The sequence below is a fragment of the Canis aureus genome, chromosome 3 (assembly GCF_053574225.1).
Source record: "Canis aureus isolate CA01 chromosome 3, VMU_Caureus_v.1.0, whole genome shotgun sequence".
Taxonomy (NCBI): Eukaryota; Metazoa; Chordata; class Mammalia; order Carnivora; family Canidae; genus Canis; species Canis aureus.
The window spans coordinates 31,580,532-31,607,987 of NC_135613.1; the positions used below are offsets into that span (position 1 = coordinate 31,580,532).

At 55.8% G+C, this 27,456-nt stretch overlaps 1 protein-coding gene and 1 long non-coding RNA gene across 5 annotated transcripts in view; one reads left to right on the top strand and one right to left on the bottom strand.

Moving 5' to 3' along the window:
• Nucleotides 1-2,521: 2,521 nt before the first annotated feature.
• LOC144310516 (uncharacterized) lies at nt 2,522-25,961 on the top strand. The gene is made up of 2 exons (XR_013376234.1): nt 2,522-2,674; nt 23,912-25,961. It is a non-coding gene; the product is annotated as an uncharacterized LOC144310516 (long non-coding RNA).
• The window catches only part of TNFRSF14 (TNF receptor superfamily member 14), a 30,629-nt gene continuing 15,632 nt past the window's right edge, over nt 12,460-27,456 (bottom strand). Inside the window, exons 2-10 of one of the 4 annotated variants that reach the window (XM_077891545.1) lie at nt 21,420-21,959; nt 17,651-17,812; nt 16,865-16,973; nt 16,273-16,398; nt 15,433-15,588; nt 15,172-15,262; nt 14,192-14,352; nt 13,243-13,274; nt 12,460-12,993 (exon numbers count right to left, since the gene is read on the bottom strand). In XM_077891545.1, coding sequence (XP_077747671.1) covers nt 12,919-12,993; nt 13,243-13,274; nt 14,192-14,352; nt 15,172-15,262; nt 15,433-15,588; nt 16,273-16,398; nt 16,865-16,973; nt 17,651-17,719 — 819 coding nt within the window. In that variant the 5' untranslated portion in view covers nt 17,720-17,812; nt 21,420-21,959 and the 3' untranslated portion in view covers nt 12,460-12,918. Of the gene's footprint in view, nt 12,994-13,190; nt 13,275-14,191; nt 14,353-15,171; nt 15,263-15,432; nt 15,589-16,272; nt 16,399-16,864; nt 16,974-17,650; nt 17,813-18,825; nt 19,613-21,419; nt 21,960-27,456 lie in introns of those variants that run through there. The other 3 variants (XM_077891546.1, XM_077891544.1, XM_077891548.1) reach the window with 3 other exon arrangements.

Here is a 27,456-nt window from a genome sequence, read left to right on the forward strand (position 1 = left end):
AAGGTTGGCGAGTGAGCGCGGGATCCCGGCTCTGCCCCCCCCCCCCCCCCCCCCCCCCCCCCCCCCGCGGCCACCCTACTGGCGGTGGAGCACCAGGCCTTAGCAGGGCTTAGCCTTGACCCCTGCTCTTACTTCAGCTTTAAAATCCGTACGAATGCAGAATGCATCCTTTTTCAAATTACATATGCGCCTTCGCCTTAATCATAAAATACTGACAATTTCTTGCGAGCGAAATAGCTTCTCTTAAGCCCCCATCTTTGGGCACCATGGACCCAAAAGAAATAAGAGCATTTTGCCACGTGCCTCCAGACGTTGTCTTGTTTATTGCTGACTACAGCCCTGTCGCACCTGCCATTACCTGGAGCTAGGATGAAGGCCTGAGAATGGGTGGGGGGGGGGGGGCACGAAGCCAAGACTTGACTCAGGAAACAGTCATCTGAGTGGACACCCCCCACCCCCCACCCCATGCTCACCGCCACCTCTGTGCATCTGCTCTCAACCTTGCTGCCCAGGGCCCATAGACCACTGGGGGACCTGCCCCTGCCCCCCCCCCCCGCCTCCGGGTTTGGAGAGAGTGCCCCCACCACTGACACTGCCCAGTATATCACGGGACACCTGGTACAGGGGGAGGACGGCACCCAGAGGGGTCCTGCTCCCTTCTTACAGGTCTGGGAGGTTGAAGGTCCGTGGTGGCTGGAGCTCCAGACAGCAGCACAGGAGCCTAGCCTCACCCCCCTCCTGTCACAAAGCATTCATATCCTGATCTGGAAGGCAGGAAGGAGACCAGCAGAGATGGACAGCAGCCCGGGCCTCGGGGGCTCCGCCCCCAGCCCCCCGAGTCCCAGCCTCTCCCCCTGGGTGGCACCACCATGCCCACGGCACAGACAGGGTCTCACACACAGGCCCAGTCCAGGTCAGAGTCACACCAGACAGCGGCCCCCTGCATGCCTCGTTCCCGGATGCTGCTCATTGTTTCAGGACTGCAGGCGCTCACGGGGACTCCTCCGTCCCAGCGGGCACGGGGCAGCCTTGGCTCGCGGGGTGACAAGCATCAGGCACGTCCTCTGGCCTCTTGGAGCCAGGAGGGGCAGCTGCAGACCATCTCCAGGGTCACCCTGGCTCAGCTAGTTCCACCCAGGGCCCCCAGCGGGGACGACCTGCCTGCCCTGCACATCCCCTGCCCCGCTCTGCAGCAGTGACTGGGACACCCTGGAGGCCCAACCTAGAGCCAGGCTGGGGGTTCGAGCACGGCGCAGCCGCAGAGCAGCCGTGTCCCCAGTGACCCTGGACGGGCCACCTAACCTCTCTCTTCCCCACCCCTGGAGCCCCGAGGCTCGGCTGGCCCGCAGCAAGCATCCCAGAGACGGGATGGTTACAGCCTGTTCCCGTGGGGACACGGGGTGTCACCCCTTCCTTCCCTGCCTGGCTCCAGCTCCCAGAAAGTACTCTGGGGACGTTTGTGGCCTGAGGGTGAGGCACAGAGATGGGAGGGGAGCAGCCCCCCGGCCTGGCGGGCCCCCAGGCCACACAGCAGAGGGAAGGTCCCCTGGAGGGTCCTGGCAGGACCTGCAGGTGACACAGAGCTGCCCCCCGGAAGTGCTGCTGGATGAATGAGCCGGTGGGGCCTGAGGCACATCTCAGGCCCGGGAGTGTCCATTATGGCAACGTGGCCGCACAACCACCGCTGGACTCCCCCGTTCAGTGATTTCTCTGTAAAATGGTTTCCAGTGACCGTGTGGAATGAGAAAGGGCCAGCAGTCCTTTGTGTGGCTGATGCCAAGTAGGGCACACCGTGGTGCCCGTGCAGGGTGGGGGCATCCCTGGGGTTTGCGGGGGCCTCACGTGGGCTCCCAAGGCCCTAGGTCCCACCTGCCCCCTCCCTGCCTGAGAGGCTGAGCTGGTCGTCCTGGGCGACAGTGGTCAGGGGTGGACCTCGCTTCTGAGCCCTGGGAGGCTTTGGCCCACAGGTCTGGGGGCAGTCCCCACTTCAGCCCCAGGACTTCATCCCTGCCTGGGTCCTTCCCTGCCTGTCCCCCTCAGTGTCCCCTGGCAATGGGATTAGATAGTGACCCCAGGATACTGGTGCTAAGGTCAGGACAGGGAAGGGGCTCCAGATCAACCTGGGCTGGGTGACCAGCTCTACAGCAACCTCGGGGTGGAAGGTGCTGAGGGACAGGGGAGAGGCCAGGAGAACTTGCTCAGTCAGCACTTCGGGCTCCCTCAGTGGGGCAGGAGGAACTGTGCCCCCCCCACCCCCACCCCCACCCCCACTGAGGCCCCGCCTCCTGCCTCTGCATCCCCCTCCCCTTGCCTTGCACTTCTGCATCTGGTCACCTCCTGCCCTCTGCACAGCCAGCCCTGCAGCCCTCTCCCCTCTGCCACTGTGGGCTCCTGGCCCCAGGCAGGGCAGCTGGGCCACAGCAAAGTTTATTTTGGAGACCGAGCTGAGGACATGTTCTAGAACAATAAGCCTCCTCATTGGTCCATGGACACTTTCTCTTTCCCTTTCCATTTAGAGAAGTCAGGTCTGGGCTGAGTGCAAGCTTGACCTGCTGTCAGGAGTCCTGAGACAGCGGCTGGGGAATGAGGGGTCCTGAAGGGGGACATGGAGCCTCTTCGAGGCAGGGAGCTGTCCCCCTGGAGCCAGGCCCCCAAGGCTGATGCCCTGAGCCAGGTGAGTCCCCTGAGCCTGTGTTTCCATGTGACTCAGCATTTCCTAGCATCCCCTTCTGACCCCTGGGTGTGCTCCCTGCACCCTGCCCCAGGTCATAGCCACCTTCTGGCTCCCGTGGGCTCTCTCTCCCCCCACTGCCATAGCTCTTGGACTGACTCAGCCTCCTGCACCCCATCCCCTGATCCCATAGTATGGGGGCGCAGATTGACAGAAGACAATACCCACCAGCAGCTGAAGTGTTCCTCTGGGGGCCACAAGACCCTCTGGCTCCAAGAGGACCCTGCTCACCCCTGGTCCTCTGAGCCTCAGCTTAGTCATCTGTAGGACAGGCTTGTGTGTACCTACCATGGGTTGGGTGACACTGGAGGGACATGAATGCAGCATGACATGAATGACTGTCACATTTGGAAGTGGTTTCTAAATGGGAGTGTGTTTGCTCAACAAATTAGATTGGTTTTTAATTTGTCATCTAAAAGGATACTTTGAGCATCTGCCTTTGGCTCAGGACATGGTCTCAGAGTCATGGGATCAGAGCCATGAATAGGGCTCCCTGAGCAGCGGGGAGTCTGCTTCTCCCTCTCCCTCCCCCTGCTCGCGGGCTCGTGTTCATTTCATCTCCCAAATAAATAAAATAAAATATTTTTAAATAGTATACATCGGCAGGATGACTTGAGAGCATGTAAATATCCCGTATCTCTCAAAACTTTCAGGATAGCATGCATCGATGAGACGAGCATGTTTGGAGGAGATGCTTTCAGGCTATGTAATTGTTCTATTTTTGATTGCTTGTTCTTGGCTGATGATGGCATTCCACTGGAAGCAAGAGAATTCTCCTTGCGTTTATTCATTCATGCATCCATCATGCATTGGCATCATGGAGGACTTCATGGTTCCAGTTTTATTCACTGACTTTTAATCCACTACTCATATATTTTGGTTTTCAAGTTGTCCAAATTTTTCCAGCCAGAGACCCTTGACACTGGCCTATGGAATTTTTTTTTTTTTTTACATTATCGCTATCAATCCATAATTCCTGGCCCAACAGGATGTTCCTGGCTCATCTGCTTCTTGCCCAGCCCCAGTCCTGGGAGCAGACGTTTTTCAAGAAATCCAAATTATTTTTATAGACCATGGATTTTTTAATTTAATTTTTTTAATTTAAATTCAATTAACATATAGTGTATTATTCGTTTCAGAGGTAGACGTCAGTGATTCATCAATTGCATGTAATGCCCAGTGCTCATCCCATCACGTGTCCTCCTTCCTGCCCATCACCCAATGACCCCATCCCCCCACCCACCTCCCCTCCAGTGACCCTCAGTGTGTTTCCTAGAATTCAGCATCTCTTATGGTTTGCCTCCCTCTCTATGTTCATCTTATTTTATTTTTCTTCCATTCTATGTTCATCTGTTTTGTTTCTTAAATTCCACATGTAAGTAAAGTCATATAGTATTTGACTTTCTCTGATTGACTTATTTCATTCAGCCTAGTACCCTAGAGTTCCATCCACATTGTTGCAATGGCAAGATTTCGTCCCTTGAAGCCCAAGTAATATTCTATTGTATATACAGACCACCTCTTCTTTATCCATTTCCATTGATAAACATCCGGGCTCATTCCACAGTTTGGCTATTATGGACATTGCTGCTATGAATATTGGGGTGCAGGTGCCCTTTCCAATCCCTGTGTTTCTATCATTTGGGTAAATACCTAGTTATGTAAGTACTGGGTCCTAGGGTAGCTGTATTTTTAACCTTTTGGAAACCTCCACCCTGTTTTCTGGAGTGGCTGCATCAGCTTGCATTCCCACCAATAGTGTAATGGAACTCCCCTTTCTCTGCTTCCTCCCCAATGCCTGTCATTTCCTGTCTTGTTAATTTTCGCCATTCTCACTGGTGTGAGATGGTATCTCATTGTGGTTTTGATGTGTATTTCCTGATGACAGGTGATGCAGGGCATTTTTCATGTGTCTTTTGGCCACGTGTAGGTCTTCTTTGGAGAAATGTCTGTTCATGTCTTCTGCCCATTTCTTGTCTGGATTATTTGTTTTTTGGGTGTTGAGTTTGATAAGTTCTTTATAGATCTTGCATACTAACCCTTTATTTGATATGTCATTTGCAAATATCTTTTACCTTTCTGTAGGTTGTCCTTTGGTTTTGTTGACTGTTTCCTTTGCTGTGCAGAAGATTTTTATCTTGATGAAGCCCCAATAGTTCATTTTTGCTTTTGTTTCCTTTGCCTCTAGAGACATGTCTAGCAAGAAATTCCTGTGGCCAAGGTTACAGAGATTGTTGCCTATATTGTCCTCTAGGATTTTGATGGATTCTTGTCTCACATTTAGGTCTTTCATCCATTTTGAGTTTATCTTAGTATGGCGTAAGAGAATGGTCCAGTTTCATTCTTCTGCATGTGGCTGTCCAATTTTCCCAAAACCATTTGTTGTCTTTTTTCCATTGGATATCCTTTCTTGCTTTGCTTTGTCAAAGATGAGTTGACCATAGAGTTGAGAGCCCATTTCTGGATTCTCTATTCTGTTCCATTGATCTGTATGTCTGTGTTTGTGCCAGTACCACAGTGTCTTGGTGATCACAGCTTTGTAATAGAGCTTGATGTCCTGAATTGCAATGCCACTAGCTTTGGTTTTCTTTTTCAGCATTCATCTGGCTATTCAGGATCTTTTCTGGTTCTATGCAAATTTTAGGATTATTTATTTCAGCTCTGTGAAAAATGCTTGATGGTATTTTGATGGGGATTACACTGAATGTGTAGATTGCTCTGGGTAGCATAGACATTTTCACAATATTTATTCTTCCAATCTTGAGTATGGAATGTTTTTCCATATCTTTGTGTCTTCCTCAATTTCTTTCATGAGTGTTCTGTAGTTATTAAAGTACAGATCCTTTACCTTTTGGTTAGGTTTATTCCTAGGTATCTTATGGTTTTGGTGCAGTTGTAAATGGGATTTATTCCTTAATTTCTCTTTCTTCTGTCTCATTGTTAGTGTATAGAAATGCCACTGATTTCTGGGCATTGATTTTGTATCCTGCCACGTTGCTGAATTCCTGTATGAGTTGTAGCATTTTGGGGTGGAGTCTTCTGGATTTTCTACATAGAGGATCATGTAATCTGTAAAGAGACAGAGTTTGACTTCTTCTTTCCCAATTGGAAGACTTTTGTTTCTTTTTGTTGTCTGATTGCTGAGTCAGGACCTCTAGTACTATGTTGAACAACAGTGATGAGACCGGGCATCCCTGTCGTGTTCCTAACCTTAGGGGAAAAGCTCTCAGTTTTTCCCCTTTGAGAATGATATTCGCTGTGGGCTTTTCATAGATGGCTTTTATGATATTGAGGTATGTTTCCTCTATCTCTACACTGTGGAAAGTTTTTATCAAGAAAGGATGGTGTATTTTGTCAAATGCGTTTCCTGCATCCATTGAGAGAATCTTGTCCTTTCTTTTATTAATGTAGAGTATCACACTGATTGATTTGCAGATATTGGGCCACCTGCAGCCCAGGAATAAATCCCACCTGGTTGTGGTGAACAGTCCTTGTAATGTACTGTTGGATCCTACAAGCTAGTGTCTTGGTGAGAATTTTTGCATCCATGTTCTTCAGAGATATTGATCTGTAATTCTCCTCTTTGGTGGGATCTTTGTCTGGTTTTGAGATCAAGGTAATGCTGGCCTTATAGAATGAGTTTTGAAGTTTTCCTTCCATTTATATTTTTTGAAGTAGCTTCAGAAGAATAGGTATTAATTTTTTTTAAACATTTGGTTGAATTCCCCTGGACACTTGTTCAGAGATTTTTTATTACGACTTCAGTTTCCTTGCTGGTTATGGGTCTGTTCAGGTTTTCTATTTCTCCCTATTTCAGTTTTGGTAGTTTACACATCTCTAGGAATGCATCTGTTTCTTCCAGATTGTCTAATTTGTTGGCATATAGTTTCTCAAAATATATTCTTATAATTGTTCATATTTTTTCAGTGTTGGTTGTGATATCTCCTCTTTCCCTCACAAATTTATTATTTTGGGTCCTTTCTCTTTTCCTTTTTGGTAATTCTGGCTAAGAGTTTATCAATCTTATTAATTCTTTCAGAGAACCAGCTCTCAGTTTTGTTGATCTAGTCTAGTGTTCTTTTTGGCTTCTATTTCATTGATTTCTGCTCTAATCTTTATTATTTCTCTTTTCCTGCTGGGTTTAGACTTCAGTTGCTGTTCTTTCTCCAGCTCCTTGAGATGTAGGTTAGTTTTTGAATTTGAGACTTTTCTTGTTTCTTGAGAAAGGCTTGTATTGCAATATACTTCCCTCTGAGGACCACCTTTGCATCCCAAAGATTTTGAACAGTGTGCTTTCATTTTCATTTGTTTCCATGAATTTTTTAAATTCCTCCTTATTTTCCTGGTTGACCCATCCATTCTTTAGTAGGACACTCTTTAGCCTCCATGTATTTGCGTCCTTTCCAAATCTCCTCTTGTGATGGAGATCCATTTTTAAAGCATTGTGGTCTGAGAATATGCAGGGAATGATCCCAATCTTTTGGTGCTGGTTGAGACTTGATTTGTGACCCATCTGCATCTGATCTACAGTGGAGAATGTTCCATGTGCACTCGAGAAGAATGTGTAATCTGTTGCTTTATAGTGAAAAGCTCTGACTACATCTGTGAAGTCCATCTGGTCCAGTGTGCTGTTCAAAGCCCTTATTTCCTTGTTGATTTCTGTTCAGATGATGTGTCCATTGCAGTGACTGGGGAGTTAAAGTCCCCTACGATTAATGTATTATTACCAATGAGTTTCTTTAATTTTTTAATTAATTGGTTAATATAATTGGCGGCTCCCATGTTAGAGGCATAAATATTTACAATTGTTAGATCTTCTCATTGGGTAGACTCTTTAATTATGATATAGTGTCTTTCTTTGTCTCTTATTTCAGTCTTTGGCTTAAAATCTAATTTGTCTCATATAAGGATTGCCACCCCAGCTTTCTTTTGAGGGCCATTAGCATGATACATGGTCTCCACCTCCAGTTTCAGTCTGGAGGTGTCCTTGGGTCTAAAATGAGTCTTTTGCAGACAGCATATGGATGGTTCTTATTTTTCTATCCAGTCTGATACACTGAGCCTTTTGACTGGAACATTTAGCCCATTTACATTCAGAATAACTATTGAAAGATATGAATTTAGTGCCATTTTATTACCTGTAAAGACCGTTTTTCTGTAGACTATCTCTGTTCTTTTCTGGTCTTTGTTACTTTTGGGCTCTCTCTTTGCTGAAAGAATCCCCCTTTTATATTTTTTGCAGGGCTAGTTTGATCACAGATTCCTTTAGTTTCTGTTTGTCCTGGAAGCTCTTTATCTCTCCTTCTATTCCAAATGACAGCCTTGCTGGACAAATTATTCTTGGCTGTATATTTCTCTCATTTAGCACCCTGAATATATCATACCAGCCCTTTCTCCCTGCCGGGTCTCTGTGGACAGGTGTGCTGCCAGTTTAATGTTTCTACCCTTATAGGTTACCAACCTCTTGTCCTGAGCTGCTTTCATGATTTTCTCTTTGTCTCTGAGATTTTCAAGCTTCATTATTATATATTACAGTGTTGACCTATTTTTACTGATTTTGAGGGGGATTCTCTGTGCCTCCTGGACTTGAATGCAGTTTTCTTCCCCAGATTAGGGAAGTTCTTTGCTATAATTTGCTCCAATATACCTTCTGACCACTCCCCCCCCCTTTCCTCTTCCTCTGGGATTCCAATTATTCAAATATTGTTCTGCTTATGATCTTACTGATCTCACAAATCCTCCCTTCATGATCCAGTGGTTGTTTATCTCTTGTTTTCCCGGTTTCTTTGTTCTCCATCATTTTGTCTTCTAGATCACAGACTCTTTCTTCTGCCTTGTTTATCCTAACAGAGTCTCCATTTGTGCTGGCATCTCTTTAATAGCCTTTTTTATTTCAACCTGATTAGATTTTAGATCTTTTATTTCTACAGTAAGGGACTCTCTAGTGACTTTTATCCTTTTTTTCAAGCCCAGTTAGGATCTTTATAATCATTGTTTTGAATTCTAGTTCTGACATCTTCCTTGTATCCACAATAATTAAATCCCTGGCACTCGGTACTCCCTCTTATTCTCTTTTTTTGGGGTGAGTTCTTCTGTCTTGTTATTCTGTGTTTCCAAAAAAAGGTCACTTTCCTATTTGTAGAATTGCAGCAATTTTTTTTCTTAGATCTCTAGTTGAGTTCGCAGCTGTTCAGAATGATTTGACAGCTATCTAGCTGAATTCCAGGGACCAGATGAAATTAGAGTCCCCTACTCCTCCACCATCTTACCTCTCTGTCCCAGAGAATGGGTTTTAGAACCCAACATTGTGGGGGTGCTAATTGTCACTGCAGTGTCATTGCTTTAAGGATTTCATAGAGAATGATTTAGGAAGTATGTACTCGGACCTCCCTACATTCATGTATATCACATGCACACATTCACTGAGAGACACATAAACTCAAGTTCACACCAAGAGCACCAGTTCTAGACAAACCACAGTGTGCATCCTCCTCTGTTCCTGACAGGAACCCGGCCCCCTTTGTCCAGAACATATTTGCTCACTGGCTCAGTCCTAGAAGACACAGACCATTGTCTCATGATTGCTGCCATTGCAAGAATCCTGCCCACTCAGCATTTGCTTATACTTATTTTTTCCATTAGTCCAAATACCATTCTCAAAAGTTGCATAATTAGTTTTTCTTTTCTTGGTGGTGGTTTTATTCATTTGAAATCTAATTTTGTTCATTTTTTGAGTTTCAGTTGTTTACCAGTGTGTATTCAAGCCTTGTTGATTCAGTCTGTTGTTAACGTTAAAAAATAAAACTGCCAGTTATTTTTGAAGCAAAAATGGGTTTATTTGGGAACAGCACTCTGTGATAAGCAAGATACAGCAAAGCCCTAACAAATGCAAAGAGCAAAGCAGAAGCAAAGGCAGAGCAGCTCTTTCCTAGAGGAGAGCAAGATCTGGGAGGCTCTTCGAAACAAAAAGTCCCTTTCAAGGAAGCAGAGACTGAAGTGTAGTGGCTTCTCATTGGCTGGGCTGGGACTGTCCCTCACTGGCTGGGTGGGACATCCCTCATTGTTTGGGCCTTTGCGGGTAGGAGGAAGCTTTCTTTCCTCCCTGGGCGGTAGTGAAGTAGTAGCATCCGCCTGCAAGCCTGGCCTGTTCCCATGAGGTCTGCAGCAAACCACCAGCGCAGTCCCTCCCTGCCCTACGTGGCCAGCCCGTCAACAGAGGGCAGGCCTGGGCAGGCTGCTGGCAGGGCTGGCCACGAGCACCACCTGCTTCCTGGATGGATCCCCGGCCCCTCCTGCAGGCGCCGAAGGTTCCTGGGGTCACTCCTCCCCGCCCCCCCCACATAACCATACTGGGTCAGGGAGAGTTCTAGGATGTTACCACAGGGGCACTTGTCCACTGTGTGCCACCACCAGACCCACAGTTCTGAAGGAAGCGTGAGGACTGCCTGGGTGCCAGGAAAGACTTCTTAATCAGCATCCAGGATGCCCACCAGGACCCAGACTGCTCTCTTTCTCACTGGCCTCTTGTTCAGGGTTCCCATGTGACCAGTGGCAGCCAGAGTGCCAGGTTCAGCAGAAAACTGTGTTCCAGGAAGAAGTCCCCTCCCCTGGGCACCAGGACCCCTACCCCTCAGAACCCAGAGCTGCCTGACAAGAGCACATTCACCAGGGGCATGGGGCTCAGTGTTGCCCCAGTGCTGGAAGGGAAGGGCTCAGGACTGAGCCCAGGGACTGCGAGAGCAGGGAGGCATGACCCCAGCAACCTCGCTCCCAGTTTCCCCAGGTGGGACCCCCGGGGGACAGCTCCAGGATTGGGGCTCCTCCAAGGTGACTCCTGCCTTGTCTCCCACCTGCGTCAGCTCAGCTGCAGAGAGGACCCACCAGCTGGCAGGGCACTGGAGCCTGCTGCTGGTGGGAGGGATGGGTGCTGGGAGGGGAGAACTCTGCCCTCTCAGACCCAGGATCTCTGGCCTGAGTGGGCCCGCTCCTTTCCCCAAGACAGGGGCCCAGGGAGGAGCTGCAGGAGGTAGGCGTGGAAGCAGAATCAGACACAGGGATGAAGTGGTCCCATGGGGTGGGCAACCACAGAATGCCCAGGGCTCGGAGGAGGGCAGGGTGGGGAAGGGCTTGCGAGGCAGGGAGGTGGGCCTGGCAAGCTCAGGGTGAGACTGCAGGTTGAGCCCCTTGGGGTAGGAACCAGCCTATCCTACCCTGCCCCATGGCATCCCTCCAGAAACCTCTAACCAGTTCAACCCCATGATTGGCAAAGTTGGGCTGAGTCTGAGGAGCACACAATAAGTACATGGATCAAAGCACCAAGGACGCTTCCGTCAGGGATGTGTGATGTGGACAGGGCCCACATGGTGGGCTTACGCTGCTGCTGAGGACTCTCCGCCTATGTCCCCCCAACCCTGTGTCGCCTCCCCCGACCCGTATTCCTGACTCCTGACTGAGGCTCTGCACTGGCCTCGGGAATCCTTCAGGTATCTCCTTGGTAGCCATGTGAAAATCCTGAATCTGTGTTTCTCCGAAAAGATGCCTATTCAAATTGGTGCAGAAAATACGCAGGAGTAAAGGGGCTGAAACTGGTGAAGGGTCAGAGCCGATTCACTGCATGTGCTATTAGTAAAAATATGCTTTGGGGGATGTCATGTTTCGAGTCTGTGGTGCTTTCAAAGGGGACGAAGTGCTTGTGACGTGACTGCGTGACTGTGCTAGCGCCTCCTAGGCTGAAATCTAAGAGTCCTTCTTGGTGAACCTGGCTGTCAGCCTACAGAGGTGAGCCAAGGGCACCTGGCCGGATGCGCTGGTTGGGTGCACTGGGGCTTCATGGTGGGCCTCGCCACCCGCCTCGTGCCATTGAGATGCTGGGATGAGGTGCAGTGCTGGCCACAGTGGCCATGGGCAGGCAGGAACATGATGTCAGTGGACTTGGACATGACCCTCAGGTGGGACCCTCTGGGGGTTCTTTGGGCTGATGTACCTGTGTGGCCACATCCAGCGCTGGGAATGTTGTATGAAGGGAGCTTCCCTGGGAGCCCATCCTTGGGCCTGAGAGCCCTTCCCATGGCCCCGGCCTCTGCCCTGGGTCAGGGAGAGTTCTAGGATGTTCTAGGAGTTCTGGATTCACAGCAGTGGTTTTGATGGAGAATGACTTAGAAGCCAACGTGTGGGCCTGCTATGCTTGCCTTCCGTGAGATGTCACTGGGCTGAGGATTCTCAGGGAACACAGTAGGGACTGTGCATCAGAAATGAGTTGAAGGGCCTCAGTAAAACAAATCTGGGACCCAGTGAGCCTTGAAATAATGACAGTTAGAATGCACTGCTGAAATAGGAAGCGTGGGCAGCCCAGGTGGCACAGCGGTTTAGTGCTGCCTTAAGCCCAGGGCATGATCCTGGATACCCGGGATCAAGTCCCACATCAGGCTCCCTGCATGGAGCCTGCTTCTCCCTCTGCCTGTGTCTCTGCCTCTCTCTCTGTTTCTCAAATAAATAAATTAAAAATTAAAAAAAAAGAAAGAAAGAAAGAGAAATAGGAAGCGAGAGCCATGGTGGGACAGGCTGAAGGTCCAGGGAAGCTCTTCCGTTCCATGGACACTGCCTTGGCAGCGCGGAAAGTGGAACCCACACCACCCACTGGAAACCCGAGAAACTCACCGTTCGGGCAAAACTCTTCAGTGTGTAGAAGTTTCGGGAGACACAGGATACTCACATGCTCTCAAAGCATCTTCCGAAGTATATGTTTTAATGAAAAGTTAAAAACCAATTTTAATTTGTTGAGCAAACACAGCTCCAATTTAGAAATCCCTTCCCAGTGGAACAGTCATTCATGCACTGCATTTGTGGTCCGTCCAGTGTCACCCCAGCCATGAGGTAGGTGCCAGCAGGCCCATCCTACAGATGAGCAAACTGAGGCTCAGGGGGCTGGGAGAGTGGGCTTGGTCCCAAGAGTGGCTAGTGGCTGTGTCTTCACGTGGGAGGGCTCTGGGCCCCTCATGAAATTAATGGGAGACATGTGGGGCCCCCAAAGCCCCCTGAGCAGTGGCCAGTCTCCCTCTGCTGCAGGAGTGTGAAGCGCGCCCGGGGACGACCCCCATTCTGCCCTTGGGGGGCCTGGCAGCTCCCAGCAGGCATGGCCCAAGATGGCTGAGACATCTGCATCCTGGAGCTGTCCATCAGTGAGTGGGTCATACCCCCGCAGGGGGCATGGATGCTGTCTCCTCCATGGCCACTGTGGTGACGTCCGGTGGGGCCTGCGGGACCTGGATGACACAGGATCCCCCTATGTGTCCAGCTGGAGAAATTCAGCATGAAGACCACACCCTGCGCCCAGCCCAGGAACTTTGTGGTGCTTGGGGTCATGTTGGGTTTCTAAGGGGAGGACTATGGCCTCCTCCCCAAGTTGGCTTGGCCTCATACCAAGGACTCAGGCCCTCTGAGAACGGGGACCCACACCCACCCCAACAGCATCACCTCCAGTGGGTCAGGGCGAGTGAGATGACCAGTAATACCTGTTGAAAGGTTCTTGGCTTGGTGGATCTCTCTGAAAGACAGAGACATTGTATCACATGGAGTGGGCCTCACAGCCATGGGTTCAGACCTGAGCTCCCAGTTTCTCACTGTGGGGTCTTCTGTGAGACAGGGGCCCTCTGACACAGGCCAGACCCATGTGGACAGGGCTGCTTGCTGGACTTGTCCCTTGCGGGGCCCAGGACCTGTGACAACATGGAGCTCCTCCTGCCCAAGTCCCTAGCCACCAAACCTTGTCCCTAATTCACTCCAGTGTGATGGTCATCCAGGGACAGGGAGCAAACGCTTCACAGAGGAGGGTCCCCCCTCAGGGAGCAGGTGCCCCAGAATCCGGTGAGAAAGAACACTGGCCATTGCCACCCTCTCAGAGCCTGGGTCCCCGAGACCTGCCTGCAGCCTGGGCCCCAGGGTGAGGACCCAGGACACACAAGCTGACAGTAGTCCAAGACGGTGGCCATCCTTCCCCATTCGGACGACTTTGCTGAGTGCCTACTCCCTATGGGGCATGGCCGGGGCCCCCAAGGGCCAGAGCTGGGCCTATAGAGCCAGGGCCTGGCCAGATGTGGAGGCAGGCACATAAGTGGGCCCCTCAGGGGGTCTCAGCCTGTGGCAGGGTCACTGCTGCCCTCCCGCACCATCTCCGTGCTCCCCCTACTCCGTGCAGCCTGCCTGGTGCTCCTCTGCCCCTGGGGGCAGACAGGGCCTCCAAGTCCAAGGTGGGGAGTGAGTATAGGGGCAGCAAAGGGCTCCTGGAACAGGGGATACTGACCTCCCGGCCCCCCACTCTGGTGATCCCATGACATCAGGACGCCCACATCTCCAGACCATCAACAGCCCACCAGAGGAGCCCAGGAATCCTGGAGATGCTCCTGGGGGCCGCCTCCCCCCATTTGCGGGACAGGCTGAGGGCCTCGGAGATGGACTGCTCACCATGCTGCCTTCTACGTTTCATCCAAAAGCAGAGGCTTATGAGGACAAGGAGCACAAATATACCAAGGAAACTGCTCATAAGGGGAGGGCCCCAGGAGGAGCATGTGACATCGGAGCTGCTGGTCCCAGCATGTGCTTCCCGCTGAAAAGGGCCGCTGCACCTAGGAGAGAGCCATGCAGAGGACAGGGAGCATCCCGGGCGCCCCCGCTGGCCTGCACCCCCTCAGACCCAGGGGCGCTCCAGCAGGTGAAGGCAGCTGCCCAGTAAACCTGCTCCAGCTCCGGGTGGGGAACTCACGTCCATCTTCAAGCCTCACTGCTCTGGGGAGACGAGGGAAGGATGAGGTGGGAACACAGGGATGCACAGAGAGGAGACAGGGACAGGGATGGGCCAGAGGAGACTGGGCAGAGAGAGCCCTGGTCAGGGGGGGACACCCTTCAGGGCCAGTGTGCCACCCAGAGGGACAGACCGGGGGGAGGCAGGATGGCGAGAGGGGACCCTTCGGCTGCCCTACAGCGGCCACATCTGGTCACCCCAGGCTCCCCCCAGGGACACGGAGCACCCAAGTTGTCTCTGGGCCCCGGGGATGGTTATGCAGGGGATCTTCACTTTGGGAAACCTCCCTGCCAGCCTCCCCCTGACTCCACATCCACTGGGACCCCCTACAGCCCTGGCATCTGGGGACACCCCAGGGGACCCGGAATCTAGCAGCACCGTCCCTCAAGATCTGTCCCAGGACAGAAGGTCCATCCTTGGCCTCAGGGAACTTGCATCTGCTGACTATCAGATGTCAGCTAGTGTGAAGGGGTGTGAGGGCCACAGGGTCCAAGCAGGTGCCCTGCTGGATGCCGTCTGGCCATGGGGAGCAGCAGAGTGGGGCCTTGGGGTCTCTGCGGCCGGGCAGCCCTCATCTGCCAGGGCAGCGTGGAGGAGCTCCTCCCGGGGACATGGGCACTGACACCACCCCAGGATCACCTACATGGTCCAGGGCTGGCACTGCTCCAGGGTCCCATTGGGTGAGAAGGTCCCGGGAGGGCAGTCTTCACACATCGTGTCCCTCTGCTCAGTGCCTGAAAAACGACAAGGCTGGCAGAGGGGATGCAGGGGCTGGAGCCCAGAGGGGAGCTGGGCTTCTCCTCCACAGGCTGGAGCCTGGGGTCTGGGGTCTGGCTCTCCAGGGGGTACCAGGGACCAGGTGGCCCTGCTGCTGAGCAGAGAGAGCATGGGGTCTTTGGCTCACCTCTGGCCACTACCCTCTGTCCAGGTTTGCAGGGCGTGTGGGGACGGCACTCCACACAGTCGTCCTCGTTCTCACTGATGCAGAAGTGGCCCTGGGCACAGGCGCACACAGTATTCTCTGTTCTGGAGCATTTCTGCCTGGTCACCAGGGCCATGGCTGGGACCCAAGAGAAGGAGCTGAGAGCAGCCACAGGGGCTGCCCTGGGCAGTGCTGAGCACCCCATCCCAGGAGGAGACCAAGAACCTGCGGGCCTGTGGGCTCCTGCCTGGGGTCTGGGGATGGGATGGTGAGTGGCCCCCAGCCCAGCTCTGCAGCCCTGGTGTGTGTGTCTGGGTCCCGCTCTGCTCCTGCCCCAGGACCCAGTCAGGTGCCCGCCCTGCTCAGCCCGAACCCAGTGCCTGCGGGTGCTGGACGTGGGGAAGGTGGTGTCCAAAGGGGATCTGAGGGGCATGAACAGCAGCAGAAGAGCGCTGGAAATGGAGGAGGGGCCAGCGGTCAGGAGGATGGGGGTGTCCTCAGTAGGGCAGGCGGGGCCCACAGAGGAAGTGAGAACCACAGGCAGCCGTGGGTGAGTCCCAGAACGTGGGTCCCAGCCCTAGGCCACCCATAATGAAGTCCCGTCCCTCAGACAGGTTCCCGGCTAACAGGCTTTTCTGAAGCTGCTGACCCGCCTCTAGGGAGAGACGGGTGTGGACAGAGGTCTAAGTCCCCGGGAAGGGTTCAGACACTGAACCCTGCAGATGGGTGGGGCCTGGCACACCTGGTCCTGGCCATGTGGGTGTGCCGCTGCAGTGCTGCAGCGGGACAGAGTGGAGTGGTGGCTGCGGCCAGTGCTCTCACCTGGGTCACACATTCGGCACTGCAGACACTCGCTCAGGCCATTGAGGTGGGCCGTGTAGGTCCCCGGGTCACAGGGAGCACAGACCGTGCCAGTCAGCTCCCCACAGGCCTCCTTCACCCGGTAACCTGCACCCAGAGGGACCGCGTCACTCGGGCCCGACTAGGACCCTTCGGGAGCCCCCAGAGGGCATGACACCCTCCCCAGAACAGAAAGCCCTCTTGCTGAACCCCCACACCATACATGGTCCCCTGCTGCCTCCTACCAGTGAGCCAGCTCTGGGGGCAGTGGGAATGTTCTGGACAGAGGTGAGGACCTCCTGGTCCTGTGCCCACTGTGCCCCGGTCCCCACTCTGTGCCCCAGCTTCTGGCCACTAACCGACTGGCTGGCTCCCCCAGGCCACCTGCCTGTGCAGTGCAGTTGTGAGGGGCTTGAGGGAAGAGTCCAAGCTCAGGGTGTTTCAGCCCTCCCCCATTGGTACCCCTGCCTCCAGGGCTTCACTTGGCCCCCGGTGCTGAAGCATAAGCCCCTGGCCAGGGAAGGGGCTGTCCTGGGTGGCCCCACAGAACGGGTCCTTCCAGGACCGTACCTACCTGGGCTGCATTTGGGACAGCACTCGGACCCCACCGGATACTCTTCCTCTTTGCAAGGGGCCGTGGCCAGAGCCCAGGGGAGGGACCCCAGGAGGAGGAGGTACAGGGCCTGCAGGAGACAGGATCAGCACTGCAGGGGAGCAGTCCCAGGGCTGCCCCTGGGGCCCCAGGCTCTCCCCCTGTGAAATGGGGCAGCAGCAGCCCTTGAGGAACTGCAGGGTCAGAGCAGGGACAGCTCTGAGGAGCCATAGCCCTGGTGGGGAGACAGGTGGCTCTGGGCCTGGGGGTGACGGAGGCTATCTGGGGGACCCTGGTTCCAGGGCTGATCCTGTCTGGTACTGTGGGTGCCTTCCTGAGGAGTTAGAGCCAGGGCTAGCCGCCTACTGAGCAGGGTCCTGTGTTTGCCCTCTCTGCACAAATAAGGACTTTGTCAAAAGCATTGAGCTGCCGGCAGAGGCGGGGGAAGAAGGGTGGGCTCTTGAGCTCCTGCTTTTCCTGTGGTGGGGGCCCTGAGACGGTTGGGGAGAGGGCCACAGAGGAGCATTTCCGCTGTTAGTGGGTATGGCTTCAAGCCACTCTGCTCACAGACTCTTGACTCTCGGGGGTCAGGGGACAAGTTGCAGGGGGTTGAGTCCACCCAAGAGCTACAGGTAGTGAGGGGACAGGGCACAAGTGAGCCAGGAAGTGGCTATGGCCCAGGGCAGGGTGCAGGGAGCACACCCAGCAGGCAGGAGGGGATGACAGGAAGTGCTGAGACACAGGGACACACAGACTCAGGGCACTCACCTGGCTCAGGGCATCAGCCTTGGGGGCCTGGCTCCAGGGGGGCAGCTCCCAGCCTCGAAGAGGCCCCATGTCCCCCTTCAGGACCCCTCATTCCCCAGCTGCTGTCTCAGGACCCCTGACAGCAGCAGAGCAACCTTGCACTCGGCCCAGAGCCTGACTTCCCTAAATGGAAAGAGAAAGAGAAAGTGTTTGTGGCCCAATGAAAAGGCTTATCATTCTACAACACTCTTCAGCTCAGCCTCCAAAATAACTGCCTTTGCTGAGGCCCGGCTGCCCTGCCTGGGCCCAGAAGCCCACAGTGGCAGGGGGTAGAGGGCTGCAGCGCTAGCTGTGCAGAGGGCAGGAGGTGACCAGATGCAGAAGTGCAAGGCAAGGGGAGGGGGATGCAGAGGCAGGAGGCGGGACCTCAGTGGGGGTGGGGGTGGGGATGGGGGGGGCACAGTTCCTCCAGTCCCACTGAGGGAGCCCGCAGTGCTGGCTGAGCAAGTTCTCCTGGCCTCTCCCCTGTCCCTCAGCACCCCCCACCCAGAGGTTCCTGTAGAGCTGGGTGCACCCTCCAAATGTATCTGCCTGCCTTCTGTCTGGGCTCTCACACTCCGAGAGCCCGCCCCCCACACCCCACGGCTCAGGCATCAAGGCTACAAACAGGAGCCCTCCTGCTTCCTGTCTCAGCTCCCGAAGTGGGATGACCCGGTCCCTCCAGAGGAACCCCATCTCCCACGTCTCCCATGCGGCACCCTCCAGGTGTGTCCCCACCTCTATACAGGATAGGGGTGGCTGCTTTCCTCCTACAGGATCCTGAGCACAGCTCTGCAGAAGGGGTCTCTCCCCAGACCACCCGGAGCTGGGGGAGGCGGAGCTCCCTTGGTGCCCCCCCCCCCCCCTGCCGCCACCATGAGGGAGATGGAGGGGGGTGACCTCCCTGACCCTGGGAGCTGGAGGGACGCAGAGCATCCTCAGTGTCCCTCCCACCTTCATGATTGGGGGGGGCGACACTGTACTTTCCCTGAGCCCCACCACTGTATTCACACCCCACCCCCACCCTGTCACTGGGTGGGGGCCCAGCTGATTAATTCTTGCCCCCATTTCACAGGTGGGTCATGGCCCAGGGTGTCTGGGGTACAACTGCTCAGACCCAAACCCTGACCTCCCCATCCCAGAGGGGCTCTCCTCACCTGGGCTTCCCAATGCCACCACTGTCCCCAGAGCTCGAGGTGGTGTGGACACTTTAGAGGTGGGGGACCACTGCATTCCGGGTGCCCTAAGAGGCTGGCAGCGGGCTGGTGAGAGGCAGTGCACCCCTGCTAGCGCCTCCAATGGGAAGTGTCCTGGGGAGTCTCCCCCGTAGCCCTGGGGCTCCCACGTCACACTTCAGCCCCATGGCCCATGTGATGGTCACATTTCAGCCCTGTGGCTCATGTGATAGGAGGGCATGGCACCCTCTGACTTCCCCACAGATCAACAAACTGGCCCTTCCCTCCCAGCAGACCCATGCCGACACTGAGGTGCGTGTCCAGCTCCACGGGCCTCGGGGCAGGACCCCATCAGACCCAGGAACTGCCCCCTTCAGTGAACTGATCGCTGGTCGCCCATCCCAGATTGACCTGGAGCCCCTTCCCTGTCCTGACCTTAGCACCAGTATCCTGGGGTCACTATCTAATCCCATTGCCAGGGGACACTGAGGGGGACAGGCAGGGAAGGACCCAGGCAGGGATGAAGTCCTGGGGCTGAAGTGGGGACTGCCCCCAGACCTGTGGGCCAAAGCCTCCCAGGGCTCAGAAGCGAGGTCCACCCCTGACCACTGTCGCCCAGGACGACCAGCTCAGCCTCTCAGGCAGGGAGGGGGCAGGTGGGACCTAGGGCCTTGGGAGCCCCCACGAGGCCCCCGCAAACCCCGGGGATGCCCCCACCCTGCACGGGCACCACGGTGTGCCCTACTTGGCATCAGCCACACAAAGGACTGCTGGCCCTTTCTCATTCCACACGGTCACTGGAAACCATTTTACAGAGAAATCACTGAACGGGGGAGTCCAGCGGTGGTTGTGCGGCCACGTTGCCATAATGGACACTCCCGGGCCTGAGATGTGCCTCAGGCCCCACCGGCTCATTCATCCAGCAGCACTTCCGGGGGGCAGCTCTGTGTCACCTGCAGGTCCTGCCGGGACCCTCCAGGGGACCTTCCCTCTGCTGTGTGGCCTGGGGGCCCGCCAGGCCGGGGGGCTGCTCCCCTCCCATCTCTGTGCCTCACCCTCAGGCCACAAACGTCCCCAGAGTACTTTCTGGGAGCTGGAGCCAGGCAGGGAAGGAAGGGGTGACACCCCGTGTCCCCACGGGAACAGGCTGTAACCATCCCGTCTCCGGGGTGCTTGCTGCAGGCCAGCCGAGCCTCGGGGCTCCAGGGGTGGGGAAGAGAGAGGTTAGGTGGCCCGTCCAGGGTCACTGGGGACACGGCTGCTCCGCGGCTGCGCCGTGCTCGAACCCCCAGCCTGGCTCCAGGTTGGGCCTCCAGGGTGTCCCAGTCACTGCTGCAGAGCGGGGCAGGGGATGTGCAGGGCAGGCAGGTCGTCCCCGCTGGGGGCCCTGGGTGGAACTAGCTGAGCCAGGGCGACCCTGGAGATGGTCTGCAGCTGCCCCTCCTGGCTCCAAGAGGCCAGAGGACGTGCCTGATGCTTGTCACCCCACGAGCCAAGGCTGCCCCGTGCCCGCTGGGACGGAGGAGTCCCCGTGAGCGCCTGCAGTCCTGAAACAATGAGCAGCATCCGGGAACGAGGCATGCAGGGGGCCGCTGTCTGGTGTGACTCTGACCTGGACTGGGCCTGTGTGTGAGACCCTGTCTGTGCCGTGGGCATGGTGGTGCCACCCAGGGGGAGAGGCTGGGACTCGGGGAACTGGGGGTGAGGCCCCCGGGGCCGGGGCTGCCCAATACTGGCTACGTCCCCTCACCAGAAGCCAATTAGAAGTGTCCCCACCCTGCTCCTTCTTGGTACACTTATACCCTCCTGCCTCCGGGGTTTTCCAACCAAGGGGAAGGAGCACCCTCTCTGTACCCTCCATTCCGCCCTCATGAGCATTGGGAAGTATTTTAGAATGTTCTAGGAACCCCAGCCACACACAGGTGCCTCAGAGCCACTCAGGAACCCAAAGCAGGGTGTGGGAATTCTCTCTCCTGCTACACCCCCCACTGACCTCCCAACTCCTGCCATGCTCTTCAGGATGGAGGGGGCTAAGGGTCCCTTCAGCTGGGACTGGCCGGCAGCCACCAGTGTCCTCACGGTCACTACCTGATTCTATTTCCAAGGGACCCTGGGGAGGAGACCCTGATCAGGGCCAGTGACAGGGCAGGAGTACCCGATTCATCATGGAGGGAGCGAGATAGAAGGGTGCCGGCTGTCACCTGCTAGGTGGGACTCTCCCCCTCCTCTGTGCTGGGCCCCCCCAATTCTACATATCTGAGGCTCCCTGTGGCTCATGCACCCCATCCTTCCTAGTGGGTGAAGTGGAGCCCATACCCCATATAACCTGGGCCCTGGGATGTACTCACCCCCTGACCCAACCAATTTACGCCCAGGGCCCCACAGGGCTCATGCTGGGTGGCTCACCCTGAGGGCTCAGGGAGGGCCAGGCTACCTCACTGTGACCTCCTGGTCAACATAGCACACAGGGCTTCTGGGAACCCCCCGGTCACATTTCCCCTTTCTTCCTGAGACAGATTTCCAGGGTGTTGAGGGGTGGGAGAGAGATGGTGAGAACCACAGGGCTGGAGCCAAACCTGGAAGCTTGAGGGGACGTCCTGAGGCCCCACTGCAGAGGCACCCCCTCTTCTATGCACCCTCAGCATCCCCTGCTCTGTGGGAGCCCCAGGCTGGACAGTGGGGATCAGAAGCAACGCAGCCTGGTCCTCACCCTCCTCGGGCTCCAGGACCAAGGAGGGAGCCAGAGGTACAGTCACATGGGGAGCTCCCCCTTAGTGGGGGGCAGCTGCCAGGGGGAATGAAGGATGCCTAGGTGCTGTGGTGGAGGGCCAGGTGGGAGAGGGCGTTTCTGAGGAAGAATGTAGGTTGAGCGATGCAGCTGGGCGGTAGCTGAGGTCCACTCTGGGTGAGGCGTGGGGCTGGCACAGAGCAGGCTGCTGTGCAGGGCAGACGGCGCAGAGAGGACGCTCCGGGGGTGGGCCAGGCAGAGCCAGGGGGAGGCAGGGGCAGGCTGCAGAGGCCGAGGGCAGCCCAGAGGTGGGAAGCCTACGGGACGCAGCTCCAGCTGTCACGTGTAGAGGAGAGTGGACGAGGGACCACACGGCAAGCCCTCATGCCTGCAACAGAGGGGAAGGATGGGGGACAGCAGTCAGAGGAGGGCCTGAGGGTGCTCGGGTAGCCCAGCACTTCCCAGAGGTTGAGCACCCAGCTCCTGGGAGCAGAATTGGGGGACTGTCTCCCCCAAGCTCCAGACCAGGGTATCAGCTGCTGACCCCCTCCCCGCCATCCCAAGCTCGGTGTGCCCGAGCACCCTCATCAGCTCCTCCCCAGCAGTGTTAAGAGCCCTCTCTCCCCACCCAAAACCAGAAGCCAGGAGGCAGCTGTGCTCCACACCCCACAGCCCCACACCCCTCATCCCGGCCCTTCCAGGCGCAGAGAGATGGCTCTGAAATGTTCCCCACTCTGTCTCCGGGCACACCACGCCACCCTCAGCCCCTCTTCTGCTGCCAAACAGCGGCTGGGGCACCTTTCCAGCTCAGATCAAGCCATGTTGGCCACTCCCCACACTCTGCAGGGCCTTGTGCCAGAGCCCCTCCGTACTCCCTTGTGTCCCAGAGCTTGATGCTCACCATCTCCTCCTTCCCTCCTGGGTGGCAGTAAGTTGGCCTACACTGGGTCCCCGGGGCCAGGCCCTCACCACACAGTAAGGTACCAGCACTGCCCTCACACCCACAGCCACCCTGTGCAGCTCGTGGTTAGCACCCTGAGGACCTGTGCTTCACAGGCCAGGAGATGGAGGCAGAGAGCAGGGCAGATGAGGGAGGCTGCCACTCCAGGAAGAGCAGGTGAGCATTCCCAGTCTCAGCTCAGCACTGCCTCCCGCTTTCAACTTAGGGAGAGAGTTCTGGAAGACTGTGGAAGACAGAGCCCACCTTGTCCCCATTCCCTGCAGACATGCTGGCACCCGCAGAGCCACAGGGGGGCTGGAGAGCCGCATGAGGCTCACTGCCAGGACGTGGAGGGAGAACCCAGACCCACAAGGCCCCAAAGCATGGTGGCATTGATTTGACACACTGGAACAGCGGGTCTAACAGAGAAAAAGCAGGTCAGGGGGGCCTGGGCCAGGGGCAGGTGTGCCTGCGAGGGGCTCACCCCAGTCTGCTGCTGGGGGTCTGAGACAATGTGCATTGGGCTGGGGGCACACATCTATTTCTCTCCATTCTGGACACTGCAAGTCCACCCTGCTGTGTCCTCACACAGCCTTCCCCTGTGCACACACGGGGAGAGAGCTCAGGTGTGTCCTCTTTGTTCTCTAAGCAGGCTCCATGCCCAGCCTGCAGCCCAATGCAGGCCTTGAACCCAAGGCCCGATATGGAGAGCTGAGCTGACATCAAGAGTTGGACACTTAACTGACTGAGCCCCTTAGGCAGCCCTGCTCCTCTTCAGGGCATCAGTCCTATGGGATCAGGGCCCCACCCTCATGATGTCATGGAATCCCAATTCCCTCCTGAAAGTCCTGCCTCCCAACGCAGTCACATTGGGAGTGAGAGCTTCAACACACGCATTTGGGGGGCACACAGTTCAGGATGGTCTCCAACTAGAGTGTGAGCTCCTGAGGACAAGGAGCTCTGTCTGCTGCTCACCACTGTATCCCCAGCACCTGGCACATAGCCAAGCCCACTGGGTCTCCGTGATGTGGGGGAAAGCCTCCCATCTGTGGAAAACCAGCCCACGCCCTCTGCAGGCCTTGGTGTCCTCTGGTGAATTAAATGACGTCACAGTGTGTCAGCATCGACAAGGACACGGACCAAGTGTGCACTCAGGCAAAACAATCACTGTCAGGCCCCAAACACAGCCAGCTGACCCCACTGGCTTATCACACTCACCGCCTCCGCCCTGCCCCTTTCTGTTTATGACATGGGCAAGACGTGTTAATGTTGGGAGTTAACCGGACACTCAGGCAGTGAGGGCCAGGATCCCCCACAAGGAAACAGGGAGCCGGGATGGCGAAGATGTAGCACACTAGCATCCTATTTGACAACGCAGACCATTATATCCTGTCTAGCAGCCTCTGCAGGAGCGACGTTTGCAAAACATCTTGAAACAAAAAAATGAACCATGAACAATGGGTCACTGATACAGATGAAGGGGGTCAGCCTCCAGACGTCAGCCCAGAAGTCCATCAACACAGGAAGAGTCACCCGCCAGGGACACAGGTGAGTGATCAAAGCCCTGATGGGCACAGCTCAGTGGCCAGTCCACTGGGGGCCCTTCTCCAGATGCTCCAGACAGTTCTGCAAGAGAGCTTCTAAAAACCCCTACATTTGAATGCCAAAATGTCCCCTCCTCCTCTGGGAGCCTTGTACTATGGCTCAATAAACTGTGCCTTGCCACCCACCACTCTTCGTCTGGTCTACATCTTCACTCCATGCGGCGCAACCAGGAACTGAGGCACTCGGGCACGAAGAGGACGGCACACACACAGCCCAAGGCCCCAGGACAGCCCAGACCCTATGGCATTGCCATCTGCCACTGTCCGCTAGGTCCCCCAACACCCATGGGAGCCTACCCCACTGTCACCGGCGATCCCCGAACCTCGCGGCCTGGGCACACACCAGGCCGTCCGACTGCAGCGCTTCGGTCTCCAGGTAAAGTGGGTACACCAGGAATAATGCGCCCTTTCAGGTGAACACCGATCCCCTGAGGGTACCCCTGGGAGGCCGATGCACCAAAGGACCCCAACACCCACACACACACGCGGCCCAGCCATGAGGGCCTGTGATGTGCATTCCAACAAATCCTGCCCACGCGTCATGTTTCCCTGCATCCTGAATAATGTCAGGCATTCTTCTGCCGGGGGCCTGGGGCAGGCTCTGGTCCTGGACTAACTTCTCCTTTCTGCTTAGTTCTCTTCTTCATTGTGTGGGTTATTAACAGCGTGTTTCACTTTTACAAGAAAACTGTGATGGAGGGGGCACTGACCTTCACTACTGGTGAAGACCAGGTCGCTGGGCCAGCCCCAGGGGAACCCACGGCTTCTCCAGAAGGCAGCTCTGCCGGGCAGCCGGGACAATTCCTGTCTGCTGCACACCCTGCTCTGCACCCTGCACGTGGGTCCCCTCCCTCCCTCCCTCTCCAGCCTCCAGCCCTGGACTGGGGGTGCAGCAATGATTCGGGCCCAGGGCCTGGCCGCAGAGGCCAACTCCAAGCCTCGCGCATCGGTGCTCACGGCAGCTTTATTCACGGCAACGAAAGGGTGGATGCGGCCCAGGTGTCCAGCACAGAGAGAGACGAATGCGTGCGTTACCCGCACGATGGACCACCGCTGAAGTTCTGACGGGTATGGCAGCACTGTCGACTTTGAGGCCCGCGTGCCCAGGGAGCCAGGCTGGTCACGAGAGGACAAATTCCCTCTGAATCCACTGGCACGATGGACCTAAAGTCCTCACGTTTCTAGAGAGAGCAGGCGCCAGCGATTGGGGAGGAAGGGGGGCAGCGTTTCATGGGGCAGAGCATCAGTCTCAGAAGTCGGAAAGTTCTGGAGACGGTCGATGGGGATGTGTGCACAATGGTGTGAAGGTGCGTCGTGCCGCTGGGCTGTGCACCCGCCGATGGCTAGCACGGCACATCTCACGTGTATTTCACAACAGTTGTCTTAAAATGAATCAAAAAGCTTTTAAGAGAAAGCAGGAGGGGTCCTCTTGTTGATAAGGTGCTATCTTGACCACGTCCCCATAAACCCCATGCCACAGTTCTGTAAGACGTCAGCCACAGGGGAAACCAGGCAAAGGACATGCAGGGTCTTTCTGTAACATTTCTTACAACTCCCTGCGAATGACATAAAAATAAAAACCTTACCTAAAAAATAAGAGCTGCATGCCACATGGATGTCTTGCCCCCATGTAGTGCATGTGATTGGGTGACAAGTCCGGAGCCCAAGGCGTTGTGGGTCCCACACCCTCAGAGGCACCACCCCCGCCCTTGCCACACAGGAAGGAAGCTCTTGAGGCCCCGGTCCCTGCGCAGACAGGGGCTCCTGCCCCTCCTGGGGAAGCCACAGCTTCTTTCCCAGCAAGTTCTCCCTGAACCGTCATTGTGAAATAAAAACTGTAGCTCTGCTTGGCCTTTCTCTTTCATTTAGATGAGGTCACAGGTATCATCTTACAAAGAAAAGCGTGAGCACACAAAGTGAATGTTGGTGAGTGTGGCCATAGCCTGACGGGACGCACCTTGCTTGCTCACTGACCCTCCGTTCAAACAGCGCTTATGGGGCAGCCTGGAGCCCCCACCCGGCCTGTGCCTGGACAGGCTGACACCCGCCCACCTGCCAAGGTGGGGGCCAGGGCACCGGGGGCAGAGGCTGCCCGTCACCCAGTAAGTGTCCCCAGGCCTGTGTCTCTGTGTCCACAGGAGATCCCCAGGGGCAACTGTGCTCCATCATCCCCCAAATAAAATACCTCAAAGACCCCCAAGACACTTCGATATCTGGCAGATGACAGATGGGCTCCTCGGAGTCATCAGCCCACCTCCTGACCACCTACCTGCCCCGTAAATGCAGAAAGCAGCAGATCAAATGCACAGCCCCAGGTCTGCCCTGGGTTAGTCCCCGAGATAGTCCTGGGCCAGGGGAAGAGCGGCCCCAGCCTCCAGGAAGCCATGCTCTGTTTAGCCCACATTTATTGAGCACCTGCTGCATGCCCGGCTGTGGGCACAGGCATGGCTGTCCAGGCCGTCTCACCCACACAGGGAAGAGGCTGCTCGATGGTGCAAGTACAACCCTGAGTGTGACGCTGGGAGCACAAAGGGGATGCCACCCATCAGGGGGTGCAGCTCAGGGCCCCATAAGCTGGAGATGCGTCCAGCAAGGAAGCAGCAGCAGCATGGGCCAGGCAGGCTGCAGGCTGCTGTGGTCACTGCCCAGGCACTGACTCATCATCTCCCTGGGTTCCTCCCTGTACACCGAGCCAGTCACAGCAGGGCCGGGGCTTTCCCAGAAGGTAACTTCCCGTCTGGGTCAGCGTCTCTTCACCCCCTTTCCTGGAACCTACAAGAAGACTCGAAGGGGCTGGGCATTCCCTCGCTATTTTTCCTCGCCACCCCACCCCACCCCTTTCGGGGACGGGCTTGGCTTGGGTCCTGAGGGGCCTATCACCTGGCCACAGCTAGGGGGACACCTCGAGCCTCTTCCCCTCCCGTAGAGGCGGCAGCGACAGGCCCTTCCCACTGTCAGGTCACAGGACACCAGGGGGCAGCAAACCCCAGGCCCTGTGCTCAGTCTTCCCCGGAGGTGCCTGCCCCTTCCCACCATGGAGTCAGAGACAGGGAGACTGGTTCTCTGGTTTTCAGCCTCCCCCCTCCAAGATTGTGTCCCCGGGCCTGCCCCAGGGGACAGCCCGCTCCCGGCCCAGCGTGGGCTCAGTGGAGGTCCCCAGAGGTCCAGGCAGGACCCCCCAGCACGCCCCTCTGCCCCATCAGCACTGCCCCAGCTCCCTCTGCCACAATCGTGACCACTTACAGACCTCACAACACACAAAGCCCTTCCCCTGGGACCCCCGCCCCCGTCAAGCCGGAGGGGTGGGGGGCACTGCCTGTGGCCAAAGGCCCCCCTACCCT